This window comes from Heloderma suspectum, chromosome 4 (genome assembly GCF_057233095.1).
Source record: "Heloderma suspectum isolate Gila_16-S chromosome 4, 16-S_ref, whole genome shotgun sequence".
Classification (NCBI taxonomy): domain Eukaryota; kingdom Metazoa; phylum Chordata; class Lepidosauria; order Squamata; family Helodermatidae; genus Heloderma; species Heloderma suspectum.
The window spans coordinates 303,929,222-303,950,171 of record NC_139461.1 but is presented as its reverse complement, the minus strand read 5'-3'; the positions used below and the strand labels follow the sequence as shown (position 1 = coordinate 303,950,171).

Here is a 20,950-nt window from a genome sequence, read left to right as displayed (position 1 = left end):
ACTTCAGAAATCTTATTAATCTTTAATTTTTGTGAACCGCCCAGAGAGCTTCGGCTATTGGGCGGTATAGAAATAAATAAATAAATTGTTTTGTGCTGTGCACAATAATAACCTTTATAGTTTACTACTGTATTTTTTATAAGATGGTGGTGAACTATACACGTTGTAGGGTAAGCCCAGGCAAAGCTGAGCTCCTTTAATCCCACTGATTTCATTAAGAGAGTTAAGCACACACTTAAATCTCTCCCATTCAAATCAGTGGGTCTAAATCATGCCCATCTGTTATTGGATCATGCCAATTGTTGTTAAATCTTTGTTACCTGTTGCCAAAATATCATAATTTAGATAGCACATTTTATTATGCTTTTGTTCCTTTAATAGCACAAAAAGAAGAGCGGAAGACTGAAGATAAACCAGCAGAATCTTCTATAGCATCGAAGAAAATGATTGTGTCAACTTCTGCAATTGAGAAACAGATGTCTTCCCAAACTAGAAATCTGCCTCAAAAGAAACCTGCTGCATTTACTAGTACTTCACTAACTAAGCATCCAGTTAAACACTCTGCTGCAGGTTTCAAAGGGGTAATACCTAAGAAGTCCTCACTTTCAACAGGTCCAGCTACATCAAGCAGTGTATCATCATCAAAGCCTTCACCTCTGTCTTATGGTACATCCTCAGTTTCCAAAAAAACAATTGCCTCTTCTAGCATGGTTGGAGGACTTAGGAAGTCCATGGTGTCTTCCACTTCTCTCTCAACAACTTCCTCAGCTTCACAAGCAAAATTAGCTGCAACTGCCAGTCAATCACAACCTAACTCCCAAATTCGTCAAAATATACGGAGATCCCTTAAAGAGATTTTGTGGAAAAGGTAGGAACTAAGCACACTCACTCTGCAAAATCATATATTTTAGGATAATCTTTATGTTGCCATATGAATAGTATAGAGTCATTAACATTTTAGATGAAGTATACAAAATAAGTTTCATGTTAAAATACATTTTTGAATTTTTACTGAGAAGCAAACATTCAGTGAATATTAATGTTTACGTTAAAGGTTTTAAATGTCATTTAAAAACCATCTTACATTTCTTTCTTGAAACTTTTTTTACACAAAAGCATTGTATTTCCAATATAGAGATAGACGTGTGCATTTCTATTGGTACCTTGCTGCTTTGACATTGCCAATCCCCACTTGTCTCAAATCATCAGCAGCAGAAGAGCAGTTCATTAAGAACATCAGAAGCTGCCTTATACTAACTAAATCAGACCCTTGGTCCATCTAGCCCACTATTGTTGACACTGACTGGCAGTAATGGCTGTCCAGGGTTTCAGGCAGGGGTATCTCCCAGCCCTATCTCAAGATGCTGGGGATTGAATTCTGCATGCAAAGCCAGTGCTCTACCTATAGCCCTTTAATTACATGATTTTCAGCTATAGTAATTTCAAACGTCCCAGAGGTTATGGCAGCAAAGGAGGGTGGTAATCAAATCGGAGAAGGAAAATTCCTCCTTGAATTCAGTAGACCACTAGTCATAGAAAACTCCATATCCCATTGCTGTGTTTAGATATAGTAATAGTGTAATCCTGTATATGTCTACTCAGAAGTAAGGCCCATTGAGTTCAATGGAAGTTACTCCCAGGTAAAGGGGTATAGGATTACAGCCTAAGTTATTCACTAGTACTCTAATTCAAGTCTTTTTTTCCTCTTTTGGCAGAGTAAATGACAGTGATGATCTGGTCATGACAGAAAGCGAAGTGGGAAAGATTGCACTGAATATTGAAAAAGAGATGTTTAATTTATTCCAAGCTACAGACAATCGGTATAAGAGTAAATATCGCAGCATTATGTTTAACCTCAAGGACCCAAAAAATCAGGTTTGTATGAAAGTGAGTGAAAACATCTTAACAACCCATTTTTATTTGACTGCGAGCAGACTTCGATCTGACCCCATTCTCAATATAGGTTACTGTATGTTGTTCTGGAAGCATGAAAGGCTAAAACTAAAAAGTTTGGGACGTTTTAGTTTAGCAAAAAGACAATTAAGAAGGAGCATGGTAGGTTTATAAAATTATGCATTATGTGGATAGAAGTTTTTTCTGTCAATACTACAACCTCTTGGTCATCTAGTGAAATTGGTTGGCAATAAATTCCAAACAAACAAAAGAAAGTACTTCTCACAATGTGTAGTTATTTTTTTAATCTGCTGCTGCAGGATATAGCATTTCCCACTAGCTTAGCACTTGGTTAAATGGCTTTAAAGCGGGGTAGACAAATTATTGGATGATAAGGCTATCAATGGCTATTAGTTATGATAGCTTTATAGAACTCCATATGAGACTGATTTCACACCACCTCCCACACTATTCCATTGTGTCCCCCCAATCCGCTGGCACAGATTTTCAAGGTGGGAGAAAGAGCCAAGAGTATATTGCTCCATAAGCTCCGTTCTTGGCTCGTGGATTTTGGGATCAAAACCGATGTTTTTGGCCATTCCAGATACATGTAATGCTACACGGTACAGGGGTAGGCAACCTGTTGCCTTCCACATTTTTCAACTACAACTCCCATATACCCCAGGTAGCATGGCCAGTGGTCAGGGATTATGAGATTTGTGGTCCAAACCATTTGGAAGCCAACAGGTTGCCTACCCCTGTTCTAGTCTCTTCACTATACAAAATCAACCAATTGTTCAAGAAATTTTTTTAACCTATTAATAGGCACAATTTTTCATTCTACTTACAATTAAGATGTTTTAGAAGTAATCAATAAACTAGATGACACCATTTACTACATAGAAGATGCTCTTTTTGCTAGTTGCATAAGTAGGTAGTCATTACCCTGATAATAAAAACAATCCTCTCTTTCCAGGGGCTTTTCCATCGTGTTCTTCGAGAAGACCTTCCTTTGTCAAAGTTAGTAAGAATGAAGCCAGAAGAACTTCTATCCAAAGAGCTATCTATGTGGAAAGAAAAACCAGCCAAATCAGTAAGTAATACAATTCTGTGATAATAAGTAAGTATTGTTGATGATGTTGTCAATTGGCATATAGAAATACTTTATTGCTATACAAAAATTGGTTCAAAAAACTTGGTAGGGAATTGAATTGTATGAATTAGTTGTCCTTTTACATAGTAGTAATTACAGCTAGTTTGGTAAATGGCTGCAGATTGTGATTTAAAACCCATAGATTTTGTATATGCATGTACAAATAATGTTATGGTTTTCATAGATAATGGCATCTAGACGCAAAACATTTGAAAATAAGAAATTGGCTGTAAAACAAGAACCCATCCCAGATGTTAACATGGAAGATTCTCCACCAGTGTCTGACTCTGATGTAAGTATAAATCACTGAGGTACTGGTTTACAACTAATTTTATGCATCATTCTCCTTAAGTTCTTGTTACTACAGGGGAACATACCATATAGTATAAAATGGCATGCTTTAAATTATTGGAAAATATATTAACATCTAAAGAAGAAAAAAATATGTTTAAAAAGAAAGGGCACAATCTGGCAGTGACAACAGCTGAACATGTCTTGCAGGATTCCCAGTGGAGCCTCATTTTGGAGTGCAAATACACAGTTACACCTTGGCCATTAGCTGGAATGTTGCTTTGGGCATGGTTCATTTTCAAAAGGGACTAACGATATGCATTAATTAATTCACCCAGTACACTTCCTATGCCCCTATTCAGCCCTTTCTCCCTTTAACCCAAAGTTCCAGTGGGGAATTTACACAAGATGATTCCTCTCTGTAGCAGCTGTACTTGTTGCAAGGCCAGGTCATGTCCAGACTTTAGTAATAATGAATGCTTTAATAAACAACAACAACAACAGTTGTGTGTGTTTTGTTTTTAATTGGTGCAAGCTCACTGGATTCTGTTATTTGAATATATAGTTGAAATGAATGAAAAACCAGAAAGTCATATCATTGTGTTCTAGGAGCAACAAGAGTCAGATCGAGCAGCCCCTGAGAAAAGCAGTGTTCCTCTTCTGGATGTTTTCAGCAGTATGTTACAGGACACAACAAGTCAGCATCGAGCCCATCTTTTTGATCTGAACTGCAAAATCTGTACAGGTATTCACATGGATTGATAACACTGCTCAAATACCCATGTGGTAGAAATATGGAGCAGAAATCTAAGCCATGCTGTGTAAATCTGGTCAGAGACTTAATGTAAAAACGGGCAGTTCAAAAACATTAATGGGCAAGTTTTCAAGTAACTCATTGCATTCACAGTGCTATTCCCACATCTGTAATTTCCTTTCTGTTTATTGAATCTATAGAAGCAAGGTATCTTATTTTACTGCAAGCTCCCTTTCTGAAAAGAAGGATGCAAAGTATTGGGTTTTGTTGCCTAATGTTATTTGCTACACAATTGTGATTTTTTTTTGTTCTTTATTATAATTTATATAAAACATTCAAAGGGGTTTCTGTCTTGCTTTTCTCACAAACCTGTAAGATGCATTGTTTATTTATACAGGCATGTCTGTACTGCCTTTCAGCCTTAAAAAGGACCTCCAATGCAGTTTACAAAACAAAATACCACAAAGCAAACAATAACATAATTAAAGAATTAAAACCAAGCAGAGTTAAACATAAATTAAAAGCCAGGCAGAATAAAAATCTGCCAGCCCTGCCAGAATTCCCTGCCAGCTCAAATATCTAACCTTCCTTTGGAAGGAATTCCATAATCGGGTGCTGCCACAGAAAAGGCCCTGTCCTTGTTATTCTGACTTTATAGACAGTGGCTTTCCCAGTCTCTAAGATTCAAGTGCAGCACTCTGTCCATCAAACCACACTGGCTCAGAGTGATGTATGTTGATTTTGTCTATCGTATAGGTCAGATTTCAGCATCTGATGATGAACCAGCCTCAAAGAAACCCAAAGCATCATCTTCTAAAAAGGCAGAACCAAAGCCAGAAGTGAAGTCAAAATTCGAAAGCTCGGCACCAACAGATGATGTGGAGGCTGCAAAAGAAGAATTGAAGAATGCTCCAGAACCTGTTGCTGAATCTGAAACTGAAGCACTTCTGCAGCCAAGCTTGGAAAGAACTTACATTCCTTTAACACAAGGACAAACTAATCCAGAACCTTCTCTGCCTAATGAGAGCTCTCTCTATCCCACATCTTATGCTGGTGGAGTTATCACCACTGTGACAGTCTCTGGCAAGGATCCCAGAACTGCCATGAGCACTTTGTCAGCCTCTGTTTCTGCTGGGACGTCTGCAATGCATCCCATCCCCACACCTGACAAAGTGACTATAGAGGAAAGTAAGCCAGAAGTACCACGATCTGTTTTATCAGCTCCAAAATCAATATTAACAAAGCCATCATCCTCATCGGACCCAAGATACATAGCAGTTTCACCTTCACTAAATGTTGGGTACGTATGTCCTGAGAAGTTTGGTAAGCCTGTAGGTTGCTGTTTCCCGCCTCCCAGCTGAGCAGAGCAGAGCAGAGCAGAGCAAGCTGCTCCAGCTGGTCCAGGGACTACAGAAGCAGGCAAGCTCCCAGAGAGCGAGCGAACAGAGCGAGCGAACAGGGGGAGCAAACAGGAGTTGGCCAGGGGAGTTGCAGTGGTTGAAGAGACAAAGGAGACAAAGGAGACAGAGGCTAAGAGGTAAGTGGGTTGCAGGAAGCCCAGGGCGCTGCCCTTTATCCTTCTGACTGGCTGTGAGCTCACCAGGAGCTTCTGAGAGCTCCAACTGAATTGGAGGGGTGTGGCCTGAGTACTCCCAGCAGCTGACTGGGCGGGAAGCTTCAGTCTGTTTCCCGCCTCCCAGCTGAGCAGAGCAGAGCAGAGCAGAGCAAGCTGCTCCAGCTGGTCCAGGGACTACAGAAGCAGGCAAGCTCCCAGAGAGCGAGCGAACAGAGCGAGCGAACAGGGGGAGCAAACAGGAGTTGGCCAGGGGAGTTGCAGTGGTTGAAGAGACAAAGGAGACAAAGGAGACAGAGGCTAAGAGGTAAGTGGGTTGCAGGAAGCCCAGGGCGCTGCCCTTTATCCTTCTGACTGGCTGTGAGCTCACCAGGAGCTTCTGAGAGCTCCAACTGAATTGGAGGGGTGTGGCCTGAGTACTCCCAGCAGCTGACTGGGCGGGAAGCTTCAGTCTGTTTCCCGCCTCCCAGCTGAGCAGAGCAGAGCAGAGCAGAGCAAGCTGCTCCAGCTGGTCCAGGGACTACAGAAGCAGGCAAGCTCCCAGAGAGCGAGCGAACAGAGCGAGCGAACAGGGGGAGCAAACAGGAGTTGGCCAGGGGAGTTGCAGTGGTTGAAGAGACAAAGGAGACAAAGGAGACAGAGGCTAAGAGGTAAGTGGGTTGCAGGAAGCCCAGGGCGCTGCCCTTTATCCTTCTGACTGGCTGTGAGCTCACCAGGAGCTTCTGAGAGCTCCAACTGAATTGGAGGGGTGTGGCCTGAGTACTCCCAGCAGCTGACTGGGCGGGAAGCTTCAGTCTGTTTCCCGCCTCCCAGCTGAGCAGAGCAGAGCAGAGCAAGCTGCTCCAGCTGGTCCAGGGACTACAGAAGCAGGCAAGCTCCCAGAGAGCGAGCGAACAGAGCGAGCGAACAGGGGGAGCAAACAGGAGTTGGCCAGGGGAGTTGCAGTGGTTGAAGAGACAAAGGAGACAAAGGAGACAGAGGCTAAGAGGTAAGTGGGTTGCAGGAAGCCCAGGGCGCTGCCCTTTATCCTTCTGACTGGCTGTGAGCTCACCAGGAGCTTCTGAGAGCTCCAACTGAATTGGAGGGGTGTGGCCTGAGTACTCCCAGCAGCTGACTGGGCGGGAAGCTTCAGTCTGTTTCCCGCCTCCCAGCTGAGCAGAGCAGAGCAGAGCAGAGCAAGCTGCTCCAGCTGGTCCAGGGACTACAGAAGCAGGCAAGCTCCCAGAGAGCGAGCGAACAGAGCGAGCGAACAGGGGGAGCAAACAGGAGTTGGCCAGGGGAGTTGCAGTGGTTGAAGAGACAAAGGAGACAAAGGAGACAGAGGCTAAGAGGTAAGTGGGTTGCAGGAAGCCCAGGGCGCTGCCCTTTATCCTTCTGACTGGCTGTGAGCTCACCAGGAGCTTCTGAGAGCTCCAACTGAATTGGAGGGGTGTGGCCTGAGTACTCCCAGCAGCTGACTGGGCGGGAAGCTTCAGTCTGTTTCCCGCCTCCCAGCTGAGCAGAGCAGAGCAGAGCAGAGCAAGCTGCTCCAGCTGGTCCAGGGACTACAGAAGCAGGCAAGCTCCCAGAGAGCGAGCGAACAGAGCGAGCGAACAGGGGGAGCAAACAGGAGTTGGCCAGGGGAGTTGCAGTGGTTGAAGAGACAAAGGAGACAAAGGAGACAGAGGCTAAGAGGTAAGTGGGTTGCAGGAAGCCCAGGGCGCTGCCCTTTATCCTTCTGACTGGCTGTGAGCTCACCAGGAGCTTCTGAGAGCTCCAACTGAATTGGAGGGGTGTGGCCTGAGTACTCCCAGCAGCTGACTGGGCGGGAAGCTTCAGTCTGTTTCCCGCCTCCCAGCTGAGCAGAGCAGAGCAGAGCAGAGCAAGCTGCTCCAGCTGGTCCAGGGACTACAGAAGCAGGCAAGCTCCCAGAGAGCGAGCGAACAGAGCGAGCGAACAGGGGGAGCAAACAGGAGTTGGCCAGGGGAGTTGCAGTGGTTGAAGAGACAAAGGAGACAAAGGAGACAGAGGCTAAGAGGTAAGTGGGTTGCAGGAAGCCCAGGGCGCTGCCCTTTATCCTTCTGACTGGCTGTGAGCTCACCAGGAGCTTCTGAGAGCTCCAACTGAATTGGAGGGGTGTGGCCTGAGTACTCCCAGCAGCTGACTGGGCGGGAAGCTTCAGTCTGTTTCCCGCCTCCCAGCTGAGCAGAGCAGAGCAGAGTAGAGCAAGCTGCTCCAGCTGGTCCAGGGACTACAGAAGCAGGCAAGCTCCCAGAGAGCGAGCGAACAGAGCGAGCGAACAGGGGGAGCAATCAGGAGTTGGCCAGGGGAGTTGCAGTGGTTGAAGAGACAAAGGAGACAAAGGAGACAGAGGCTAAGAGGTAAGTGGGTTGCAGGAAGCCCAGGGCGCTGCCCTTTATCCTTCTGACTGGCTGTGAGCTCACCAGGAGCTTCTGAGAGCTCCAACTGAATTGGAGGGGTGTGGCCTGAGTACTCCCAGCAGCTGACTGGGCGGGAAGCTTCAGTCTGTTTCCCGCCTCCCAGCTGAGCAGAGCAGAGCAGAGCAGAGCAAGCTGCTCCAGCTGGTCCAGGGACTACAGAAGCAGGCAAGCTCCCAGAGAGCGAGCGAACAGAGCGAGCGAACAGGGGGAGCAAACAGGAGTTGGCCAGGGGAGTTGCAGTGGTTGAAGAGACAAAGGAGACAAAGGAGACAGAGGCTAAGAGGTAAGTGGGTTGCAGGAAGCCCAGGGCGCTGCCCTTTATCCTTCTGACTGGCTGTGAGCTCACCAGGAGCTTCTGAGAGCTCCAACTGAATTGGAGGGGTGTGGCCTGAGTACTCCCAGCAGCTGACTGGGCGGGAAGCTTCAGTCTGTTTCCCGCCTCCCAGCTGAGCAGAGCAGAGCAGAGCAGAGCAAGCTGCTCCAGCTGGTCCAGGGACTACAGAAGCAGGCAAGCTCCCAGAGAGCGAGCGAACAGAGCGAGCGAACAGGGGGAGCAAACAGGAGTTGGCCAGGGGAGTTGCAGTGGTTGAAGAGACAAAGGAGACAAAGGAGACAGAGGCTAAGAGGTAAGTGGGTTGCAGGAAGCCCAGGGCGCTGCCCTTTATCCTTCTGACTGGCTGTGAGCTCACCAGGAGCTTCTGAGAGCTCCAACTGAATTGGAGGGGTGTGGCCTGAGTACTCCCAGCAGCTGACTGGGCGGGAAGCTTCAGTCTGTTTCCCGCCTCCCAGCTGAGCAGAGCAGAGCAGAGCAGAGCAAGCTGCTCCAGCTGGTCCAGGGACTACAGAAGCAGGCAAGCTCCCAGAGAGCGAGCGAACAGAGCGAGCGAACAGGGGGAGCAAACAGGAGTTGGCCAGGGGAGTTGCAGTGGTTGAAGAGACAAAGGAGACAAAGGAGACAGAGGCTAAGAGGTAAGTGGGTTGCAGGAAGCCCAGGGCGCTGCCCTTTATCCTTCTGACTGGCTGTGAGCTCACCAGGAGCTTCTGAGAGCTCCAACTGAATTGGAGGGGTGTGGCCTGAGTACTCCCAGCAGCTGACTGGGCGGGAAGCTTCAGTCTGTTTCCCGCCTCCCAGCTGAGCAGAGCAGAGCAGAGCAAGCTGCTCCAGCTGGTCCAGGGACTACAGAAGCAGGCAAGCTCCCAGAGAGCGAGCGAACAGAGCGAGCGGTCAGGGGGAGCAAACAGGAGTTGGCCAGGGGAGTTCGGCAGGGGAGGTCAAGGGGGAGGCCCCTAACATTTTTTTTTTATTTTTCTTTACTAACTTTTTTCCATTTATTTGTCTTGTAACACACACTTCCACACCAGTGGGACTCTGCTTTTAACCTCTACTGAGTAGAGGAGCAGGCACAGGCTAGTCTAGAACAATCACAAAGCTAGACACAAAAAGGGAAAAGAGGCAATGGAAGGACAAGACTCTCCAGTGGTGGTGACCTGCAAGGTGTGTGCAATGTTTGTTTTCTTGCCTGAGAACAACATGGCCTACACCTGCAACAAGTGCAAGTTGATCACGCTGCTGGAGGAAAAAGTAAGTGGACTGGAGCGGCGACTGTCAACCCTCCGGGGAATAAGAGAACACGAAGAGTTCTTGAACAGAATGGGGGAACTACAGCAGCAAAGGGCAGACCAGAAGCTTGAAGAGCAACAGCAAGATGAGGCAGTGGGAAATGCTGAGGTGAAGAAAAATGGAGTAGAGGATACTCCTTGGAAAACGGTGACAGTTAGGAGAAGAAGAACTAGACGCCACTCTGCACCAGTGGAAGCGGTGGAGCTGTGGAACCGATTCCAGGTACTTGCAGATGAGACTGGAGGACAGCCTGCAGAGGAAGAATCACAGGGGAACCTGCATGAGAGTGAGCAAGAGGCTAAAGGTCAGTCAAACAGAGGCGATGAAACCCAGGCCTACAAGAAGAAGAAGAGAAGAGTGGTAGTAGTGGGAGACTCCTTGCTGCGTGGGATCGAGACCCAAGTATGTCGCGAAGACCCATGGACTCGCCAGGTATGTTGTCTCCCGGGAGGACAGATTAGAGACGTGACTGAAAGGTTGCCTGCACTCATAAAGCCCACTGACAGGTATCCCTTTCTTCTCATCCATGTGGGAACAAATGATACCGCCAAGCGGAGCTACGAAGAGATCACGTCAGACTTTGAAGCTTTGGGAAGGAAACTCAAGAACTTTGGGGCCCAGATAGTTTTCTCATCCATCCTTCCAGTAGTTAGAAGAGGGATAGAAAGGGAACGAAAAATACTCCGGGTGAATGACTGGCTACGAAGGTGGTGCCGACAAGAGAGATTTGGATTCTGGGACCACGGGCTATACTTCCTGGAAGATGGGCTGTTGGCTAGGGATGGGTTGCACCTCACAAAGGCTGGGAAGAACGTGTTTGGCCACAGCATGAAGAACTTCATCAGGAGGGCTTTAAACTGAATCCTACGGGGAAGGGAGATGTAATGTTGGGGGTAACAATGGACGTAGGCGCATGCACTGCAATGGAGAGAACAGCGCTGATAGCGCCCAATAATAGTCTTCAGACACATGTAGGAAGAAAGCCAGACTATGAAGCACATAGTCTTCGATGTCTATATACTAATGCCCAGAGTATGGGAAACAAACAGAACGAACTTGAACTCTTAATACAGGAGGGAAATTATGACTTGATAGGTATAACTGAGACTTGGTGGGATGACTCTCATGACTGGAATACAGCAGTTGAAGGATATAACTTGTTCAAAAAGAACAGGAGGAACAGAAAGGGAGGCGGGGTTGCACTGTATGTGAAAAATACATATCTCTGCACAGAAATACAGGAGGAGGAGCTTGGTAGCCCCATCGAGAGCATCTGGGTTGAAATAAATGGAGCAAAGAATAAAAGGAACCTGGTGGTCGGAGTCTACTACCGGCCACCCAATCAAGGAGAAGCCAAGGATGAAACTTTTGAAAAGCAAATAGCCAATGTTTTAAGGAAGCATGATGTAGTAGTAATGGGGGACTTCAATTTCCCCGATATTTGTTGGGAGACAAATTCTGCAAAACATGGCCCCTCCAGGAAATTCCTGACTTGTGTGGCGGATCACTTCCTCCTACAGAAAGTAGAGGAAGGAACTAGAGGATCGGCTATCCTTGACTTGATCCTAACCAACAGAGATGACTTAGTGGATAAAGTAGCAGTTACAGGAACTCTGGGGGAAAGCGACCATGTTGTACTTGAGTTCTTGGTTCTAAGGGAAGCAAAAGCCGAGTGTACTCAAACGCGTACCCTGGATTTTAGGAAAGCTGATTTTAATAAACTCAGAACAATGATCAGTAAGGTCCCATGGCAAGCAATGCTAGCGAGAAAAGGAGTCCAAGATGGGTGGGAACTTTTAAAAAAGGAAATTCTCAAGGCACAATCACAAACAATTCCAACAAGAAGAAAAGGTGGAAGACAACAGAAGAAGCCAATGTGGCTTCACAAAAAGCTTAGGGATGACCTGAAAACAAAAAAGGACACATATAGGAAGTGGAAAGAAGGCCAAGTAACAAAGGAAGAGTACAGGCAGGTAGCACAGAATTGCAGGGATGGCGTCAGGAAGGCTAAAGCGGAGAACGAGGTGAGGTTAGCGAGGGATGCTAAAAACAACAAAAAGGCTTTCTTCAGCTACGTGCATAGTAAAAGGCAGAGGAAAGAAATGGTTGTTCAGCTATTAAATAAGGATGGCAAAATGATAACAGAGGACATAGAAAAGGCAGAGGTGCTCAATTCCTACTTTGGCTCAGTCTTCTCCCAAAAGAGGGTCTATGACCCCCCTGGCAAAGGCGAAGTACAGGCTGAAGGGGCAGGATTGCAGCTTGAGATCGACAGGCATATGGTCAAGGAACACCTCATTACTTTGAATGAGTTCAAATCTCCAGGGCCAGATGAACTGCATCCTAGAGTCATAAAGGAACTGGCAGAAGAGCTCTCAGAACCGCTGTCTATTCTCTTTGAGAAATCATGGAGGACCGGGGAAGTGCCAGATGACTGGAGGAGGGCTAACGTTGTCCCTATCTTCAAAAAGGGTAAAAAGGAGGAACCTGGGAACTACAGACCAGTCAGTCTGACATCAATCCCTGGGAAAATTCTGGAGCAGATCATAAAGCAATCCATCTGGAAGCACCTTGACAACAATGCAGTGATTACTCGAAGCCAACATGGATTTGTCAAAAACAAGTCCTGCCAGACAAATCTGATCTCATTTTTTGATCAAGTCACCTCCCTTGTAGACCGTGGGAATGCTGTAGACATCATATACCTCGACTTCAGCAAAGCTTTCGACAAAGTGCCCCATGATATCCTGATGAGCAAACTAGCTCGAAGTGGGCTAGATGAAACAACGATCCAGTGGATCCACAGTTGGCTACAGAATCGGACTCAAAGAGTGCTTATCAATGGGACCTTCTCAAGCTGGGGAGAGGTAACGAGTGGGGTACCGCAGGGCTCAGTCCTGGGCCCAGTGCTCTTCAATATTTTTATTAATGACTTGGAGGAGGAGGTGCAGGGAATGCTGATCAAATTTGCAGATGACACAAAATTGGGAGGGATAGCTAATACTTTGGAAGACAGAAACAAAATTCAAAGTGATCTGGATAGACTGGAGTGCTGGGCAGAAAACAACAGAATGGCATTTAATAGGGACAAATGCCAAGTTCTGCACCTAGGAAAAAGAAACCAAATGCACAGTTACAAGATGGGGGATACGTGGCTCAACCACACTACGAGCGAGAAGGATCTTGGAATTGTCGTCGATCACAAGCTGAATATGAGCCAACAATGTGATGTGGCTGCAAAAAAGGCAAATGCTATTTTGGGCTGCATTCATAGAAGCATCGCTTCCAAATCCCGGGAAGTACTAGTTCCCCTCTACTCAGCACTGGTTAGGCCTCATCTGGAGTACTGTGTCCAGTTCTGGGCACCACACTTTAAGAAGGATGCAGACAAGCTGGAGAGGGTTCAAAGGAGGGCAACAAAGATGATCAGGGGACTGGAAACAAAGCCCTATGAAGAGAGACTGAAAGAACTGGGCATGTTTAGCCTTGAGAAGAGAAGACTGAGGGGAGATATGATAGCGCTCTTCAAGTACTTGAAAGGTTGTCACAGAGAAGAAGGCCAGGATCTCTTCTTGATCATCCCAGAGTGCAGGACACGGAATAATGGGCTCAAGTTACAGGAAGCCAGATTCCGACTGAACATCAGGAAAAACTTCCTGAGTGTCAGAGCAATACGGCAATGGAACCAATTACCTGGGGAGGTGGTGGGCTCTCCCACACTGGAGGCCTTCAAGACGAGGCTGGACAGCCATTTGTCAGGGATGCTCTGACTTGGATTCCTGCATTGAGCAGGGGGTTGGACTCGATAGCCTTGTAGGCCCCTTCCAACCCTACTATTCTATGATTCTATGATTCCTTTATTATAAAGCTTGGCTTCCATTGTTTAAGAGCATTAGAAAAGCCATGCTGGATCAGGACATGAGCGCAACAGCACCCTCCTGCCCAAGTTACCCAGAAACTTATTACATAGGCATACTGCCTCTGTTACTGGCGGTAGCATATAACCAATCAGGACTAGTAGCCATTGATAGTCTTATCCTCCAGGAATTTGTCCAATCCCCTTTTAAAGCCATCCAAATTGGTGGCAATCACTACAACTTGTGGAAGTGAATTCTGTAGTTTTATAATTATGTGCTTTGTGAAGAAGTGCTTCCCTGTATTTGTCCCGAATCTCCCACCAGTTTCATGGGATGACTCTGGGCTCTAGTATTACAAGATCTGCACTTTTTCCAACTCTATCCTTTTTTTAAGTGTGGTGACCAGAATTGTACATGGTATTCTAAGTGTGGTTGCACAATAGGTTGATATAAGGGAAGTATGATCGGGGCAGTTTTATTTTCAATTCCTATTGAATTGAAAATAAAATTATTTTCTGCACCCAAAGCAGGATCATAACTTCACTCTCCCTTCATGCCTGACATACTCTTCTTTTTGCAAGAGCGAAGCAGCCATAGCTCTAAGAATTCTTAAGAGTAATAGGAATTATATATAAATTAAATCAGTAAATTAATTGCTCATAGTTTGTGATCACAACCTTACATTGAATATACATTGATGAGTCTAACATTACAGTTCAGTTCTGACCTATTAATTTAACTTACTAAATATACTTTATAAAATCTAGCTGCATTGGATGTGTAATTAAAAAAACTCATTGGAAATTCTTGGGATGGAGAGATAGTTGTGGGGAGAGCAAGAGAGATTTCTACCTGACCCAGTTTTTCTTCCTTGGTTTTCTCTTTTGCAGTATGTCAGAGATACGGTCACCTCAAGAAGGAGATACTTCCCTCTTTCTTTCTCGTCTCAACACTATTTGGAAAGGCTTCATCAACATGCAAAACGTGGCAAAGTTTGTCACCAAAGCATACCCTGTCTCTGGGTCCTTTGATTATCTCAGTGAGGTGGGACTTTGAAGTGCTTTGCTTTGTGTGAGAACTATAGCTAAAGATTCTTCTTATTAAATATGCTTTAAGGATTTATGTGAGCCATATAATACTTTAATTATCATTCAAGTTTACGCAAGTATACGCATTAACCTGAGAGCTAAACAAATCAACCAGTTAAGGTTTTCATAATTCATTCTGGTCTCAGTTGTATTAAACTACTGTTCAGATATTTGAACTTACTAAGTGGAGGCAACTGCAGTTAAATTAATATATAGGGGTTTAAATGTTTCTGCCTGAATACAGGTCTGTTTTAGAGCAAGATAAGTTTCAACCAACAGCCCATTCAGAAGAGCGAGATGTAATTTCCTGTTACTTGATTCTTGGTGCAAACTCCCCATTCAGCATCAGTTTGCCAGCCATGCTGGGATCAATATGTTGTCCTTATTGCAAATAGTGCTGTAGAGTATTGTTACGTTACTTGAGTATTGTACATCCTAAAAACAAAGTAGTATTGGTGGGATAATAAGTAAGGTAATGCTGCTAACCCCAGTGATGTTCCATTTTTAAGTGTTCCACATCCCAAATCACCACATGGTAAATCAGTGTAGATCATTATCATTTAATCATAAACGATTTGACTTCCAATTTGGGGTATTTGCTTGAAATGGTAAGAAACTGGTGATCCGTAATAAGTCAGTGCTTGGTGACCAATAACCTGAAGGTGTGATACTCTTAATGGGGTGCAACCAGTGACGTAATGGAGCCAGGGCTTGTTGGAATGCAGTGCTGGCACTTTTTTATTAGCAAAGATGCTGATTTCATCAGCCATTCTCTCAGAATTTCCTGTTCCCTCTGAGTTTAGCTGCAATTCTCACAATAGTTGGGGGGAAATTAATTATCCTGTTGTAATGCAAAGTATTTTGCGATGGCTTGGTCTTGAATTGGCAGTTAAGTCCCATTAGCTTTACAAAAGATCTGTTCCTGGTGAAGATGAAAACTGGATCAACACTGCTGCCTGAAATTGTGTCTCTGGGGGCGGGCGCATGGGAATGGGGACTGTCATGATTGGTGCCTGCACTTCAAAATATACCACCACACCCCTGAGTCCAACTACCATGAGATGATTGTAATATCAAACTAGTGCTCAGGCTGCTGTATCGGACAAAATATAGGAAGAGTATTGTGGGTTACCACTTGATAATCACAAATTATTTTAAAAAAAAACCTTAATGCTGTGATGAAAAGCCTCCCCTGTCGCTTGCACAAACCCTTTACAGTGTTTGATATCTTTACATTTTGAACTCTATGTTGTGTCAATAAATTATGACACAGGAATCAATGTAAACGTCTTATATCTTCATATGTTTTGAAGCGGAAGCATAGAGACCCCCAAACTTACTTGTGGATAAGAGAATAACATTTTTTGTTCTAGTTTGGAAAATAAATGTGTTTTGACAGTGAGTTTAGCAGACCATGAACTTGATTATGTGTTAGTTCCGATTTGCTGAATTTTGAGAGAAACTGATTAATGAAAACAAATAGAAATACATTTGGACTCCTGTAACAACCATTTTTTCCTGATTATTTGTTTTAGATATGATATACTTACAAAGCAAGTTGTGTTTCAACAGCAAGTTTAAGTGACTGAGGGAGCAATCCTATTGGGACAGGTGGCCGCCTCTGAACACAGAGGTGACCGCCTCTCCGATGCAGGGCAGGCGGAGTGCAGAGGGGATCTTCTCCACTGTGCTTCAGCCACCCTGCATTCGTGGCTAGACGGCCGGTTTCGGCTGTCTAGCTGTGGGACTTCAGAGCGTGGGGTGGGGAGGCCAGACGACTCATAGGAAGCACACTTCATCACTCCCCACCCCTGGGAATGCCCCCTTTTGCCCTGCAGAGCCCGGGGACGATCCACGCCACCTACAAGGTGGCGGGGGAGGCAGTTTTCTGGGAACTGACCTTGGAGTGCGGGTTCCAAGGTCGGTTGCTGGAAACTGAACAATCGTATGGTCGTCTAGCTGCTGTCTTAGCGGCCACAGGATTACGCCCTTACTTTAAATAAATGTTTACTCCTTATGGAAGTAGACCGGGAATATTTTATCACAACTTTAATTACATACTTAAAGATGGACAGCGAGTTGTGGGTGGGTTTTTTTGATTTTTGTTTTGCTATGTGCCAAAATAATATTTGTTTACATAAAACCTGTGTGTTTCTCAGAGTTACACGCAAAGAGCCTGGCCAAATGTTGAATTATGAGCCTTCTGTGTGAGGGAGTGAGCCTCAGGCTCATACCCTTCGATACCCTGCATTACCAGCCCATTTTCCCTGTATAAAAAAGTAATATTTGACCTGGCCAAATTCTGTGTACACCTGTTCCCAAGATTTTCTAGACCCTATTCTCTAAAAGAGGAACAGAAGGTGGGGTCAAGACAACCTGTATATAGATGCAAGCCATGTTCTATACAGTCAGATGTTACTCCCAGTTCCCAGATAGGAAGTACAGCATGGTTGCAGACATTTGAGAAGCACTCCCTCTCATACCAGATTCAGAAATTATAACATTTAACCAACCCGAAAGTTTGAGCATCTGTGGTTTGTGGGATCAGCTAGGCAATTGTTTTGTGCTAAATGTTGAGATGTGAAGGGGAAGGATAGAATTATGAACTACCCTGGCTATAGTAAAAAACAACAACAACAACACAATATAGCTTCTATTTGTAAGTATAAATGTATTTATATTGTAGTAAAGAAAGTATACTTTGCCATCACATTATGCCCTCTTCTCACACCATGTAATACTTCTTATTTAGGATTTACCAGATACAATTCATATTGGAGGAAGAATCTCACCGAAGACAGTGTGGGATTATATTGGCAAACTTAAATCTTCTGTGTCAAAGGTATTCATTTAAACAAAAAGTCTGATAAAGCTGAAGGAATTCGTACTTTATTTGAAATAATGATAATGGATGGGATCCAATGAACCATACAACTAGTTCTTTTGCCCAAGAGAAGGGGAAAGATTGGGCTTGAGTTTCTTGTACAGCAACTCCCAATGCTTTGCACTGGATACCTTTTAAAATGGAGGGGACTTCAAAAAGTTTCTCGAAATATGGCATACAGATTCACTCTTTAAAATAAAAAGTTAAAATTACTACTGGATCCCCCCCTCGATAGCTTTTTGGATCCCAGCCAATAAGTTGTATATAAAATTTTTCAAGGGCATAATCTTATGCATGTTTACATAGATAAAAGCCTTACAACTCCCAGCATTCTCGAGACATCATGGGGGATGCATAGGATTGCACCCTAAGTCAAGCAAAAGAATATAACAGCTTGCCCTGCTGGCTGTTCCACCCGTACACTCTTTTTCTCCTCATTCTTTCTACCCCTGTGGACCTCTGCTAGTGACTTTGTAATTTCCAGCACAGTTTGAATTATCAGTGATTTCATAGCGACCATCACAGTAACACTGATGTTAAGGCTTCTGTTGTAGATGAAGCTCTGGAGATATTTAATTTTTTAAAAACTTGAATCATTGTGAAGTAAAATCACATTGAGAACGATCTAATTTTACAATACCTTGAATTATTTGATAAGGTGATGCAAAAAATAATAACTAAAATATGATGTTTAAAAATATTATACAACCTTTGAGATTAGCACCATAATTCTGGGATTATTTTTTCCTAAAATAAAAATGTTAGCTGCATTAATGCCATATTGCCCTTATTTGCTCTTTTATTTATTACTGATAGGTCAATGTTTTACCTTTATATTTTTGTATTGTAGGAACTATGCTTGATCCGTTTCCACCCTGCAACAGAAGAGGAGGAGGTTGCCTATATTTCGCTCTACTCCTATTTTAGCAGTCGTGGCCGATTTGGTGTTGTAGCTAATAACAACAGACATGTCAAGGACCTCTATTTGATACCTCTCAGTGCTAAGGATCCTATTCCATCCAAACTTTTGCCCTTTGAGGGACCAGGTAAGCAATGAATTGTAGGAAACCCCAAATACTTCCAACCTCCTAAGTTACAACTTAGGATGTTATACCAGACGTCATGCATAACACATGCTTCAGTTAGATAAACATGGAAAAATAAGGGATGATATACAAACAACAGTTTTGGAAGTTGAGTAATGTAACTGCAAGAATTTTAACTCTCTGCTCCAAAGCTCATATAAGATGTGAATACCATATATAATATAGTATAGTATAGTATAACATAATATAAATCATATAATATATAAATGAAGCCTTTTATTCCATAGGATTACAAATTATTTTGTTCTTTTAAAAAGTCATAGCTAGGATAGTCCTATTTTAAGATATTGATACACAACATGACATACTCCAGAATACAAGTGGGCAGCATCTTCAAATAGTGGCAAGCACAGAAGCTCACAAAACGTCATTTAGGTTGAAAGGTAAGATCTACATGCTGGTTATTGAACATTGTGATGTGCGAACAACTGTATTCAAGGTGTACTCAGTCTCTCACATTAAAAACCTACAACATCTTCAGGTTTGGGCACTGACATCTCCTAGTAGAGGGAGGGAGGAGCAGGCTCAGAGACCAAGATTTTATAACTGAAAATCACACACACACACTAAGCTGCCATACAAGTAGTGTGACGTGAGCTTAATCAGGTGCCCTAACAATCTGGGATAAATCACACAGAAGCAGAAAATCATTACGAAGTTCATGCCTTTTTTCTTGAGGACTTTTTCCTACCTAAAAAATAGTTTTAATTAAACAAGTGTTGCATACTAACAAGTCACAATAGAAATAACTTGATTTGTTTAAGTCTCTACTTCTGAGCTTCTGCACTCCTCAAGAGTGCCGAAGCTCTCCCAGCATTCCTGACCATTGGCCATGTTGGCTGGAGCTGATGGGAGTTGTAGCCAAAACATCTGGAGGGCATGTGTTGGGGAAGACTAGTCTAAGTCAGGGGTGGGCAACCTGAGAGCAACACGCATCACTTGGCCTAATTTCAAAAGCGCTCTGTAAGCAATCAGTTCAAACCTCTAATGATGTTTACTTCCCCAGCAGCCACTGGCTGGTTGAAAGAGGCAAGAGAGAAAATGAGGTGCAGAAAGAGAGAGAACAGGGGTGACCTCACGCACTTCTGGCTTTGACCCCGCTCACCATGGGCATGCAGTCCCTTGACAGATTACTTCTGAGGAAATAATTCATTTTAAATAACTTAGCCCATGTGAACTGAGTCTACACCTTAAAAGTTACATCACATCCAACACTACCCTGCAGTTGTTCATTTCAAGGGAAGACCAATAATCATGAGCAAACTATATTTCAAGGAAGCTTGTTTGCCATTACCAATCTTATAAACTCCTGATAAATTTATTCAAACCCAGGCATCCCTGAAATACAATTTGATAACGGTGACCTAAAGGCACATTCTAAATCAGTAAAAAAAATCTGTAGGCAAAGAACCTGATTTTAAAATACCGACTATCAAAAGATTACCTTGGACTGCATATTTCTCTGTGATCTGAAGGCCATCTCAGGGAGAGGGAGGGAGATATGGTGCAATCTTCTAATGGGACTGTGCCTGCTCAGAAGGTGTGTGAGGTTTGTTGCAAAACACCACCACATCGTTCCCCTGCTGTTGGAAGTTTACATATACATCAAGTTGTTGTTGTTGTTCAGTCGTGTCCGACTCTTCGTGACCCCATGGACCATAGCACGCCAGGCCTTCCTGTCCTCCGCTCTCTCCCGGAGTGTGTTCAAGTCCATATTCATTGCATCGGTGATGCTATCTAGCCATCTCATCCTCTGCCGTCCCCTTCTCCTTTTGCCTTCAATCTTTCCCAGCATCAGGGTCTTTTCCAGGGAGTTTTCTCTTCACATTAGGTGGCCAAAATATTTGAGCTTCAGCTTCAGTATCTGTCCTTCCAGTGAGCAGTTAGGGTTGATTTCCTTTAGGACTGACTGATTTGATCTCCTTGCAGTCCAGGGGACTTGTAAGAATCTTCTCCAGCACCACAGTTCGAAAACATCAATTCTTCGGCGCTCAGCCTTCCTTATAGTCCAGCTCTCACAGCCATACCTGCAGGATTGTTTAAATGTGAGGATAGTATCCAAACCATGATATCCCATGTGTGTTTTGAGATGATAATCTCGTATAAAGTGTCCTATTTACAGTACAATCTTGTGCATGTCTACTCAGAAGTAAGTCTATTAAGGTTAATGGGACTTATTCCCAAGTAAATGTGCATAGGATTTCAGCTTAATGCTTGAATTGGCTTTAATTTATATAAAAGAAGAGATGGTATCTTAGTAAAGGGTATTTTACAATTTGGAGAAATGCAAACTACATTTCCATTATTTCT

The 20,950-nt window shown here is 44.1% G+C and overlaps 1 protein-coding gene across 5 annotated transcripts in view; it reads left to right on the top strand.

Moving 5' to 3' along the window:
• The window catches only part of DIDO1 (death inducer-obliterator 1), a 108,908-nt gene that overhangs the window by 74,468 nt on the left and 13,490 nt on the right, over positions 1-20,950 (top strand). For all 5 annotated transcript variants that reach the window (XM_084854370.1, XM_084854372.1, XM_084854369.1 and 2 more), the window contains 9 exons: positions 382-868; positions 1,716-1,875; positions 2,870-2,986; positions 3,231-3,338; positions 3,947-4,082; positions 4,848-5,391; positions 14,453-14,606; positions 17,403-17,492; positions 18,385-18,580. In XM_084854370.1, coding sequence (XP_084710496.1) covers positions 382-868; positions 1,716-1,875; positions 2,870-2,986; positions 3,231-3,338; positions 3,947-4,082; positions 4,848-5,391; positions 14,453-14,606; positions 17,403-17,492; positions 18,385-18,580 — 1,992 coding nt within the window. The remainder of the gene's footprint in view (positions 1-381; positions 869-1,715; positions 1,876-2,869; positions 2,987-3,230; positions 3,339-3,946; positions 4,083-4,847; positions 5,392-14,452; positions 14,607-17,402; positions 17,493-18,384; positions 18,581-20,950) is intronic.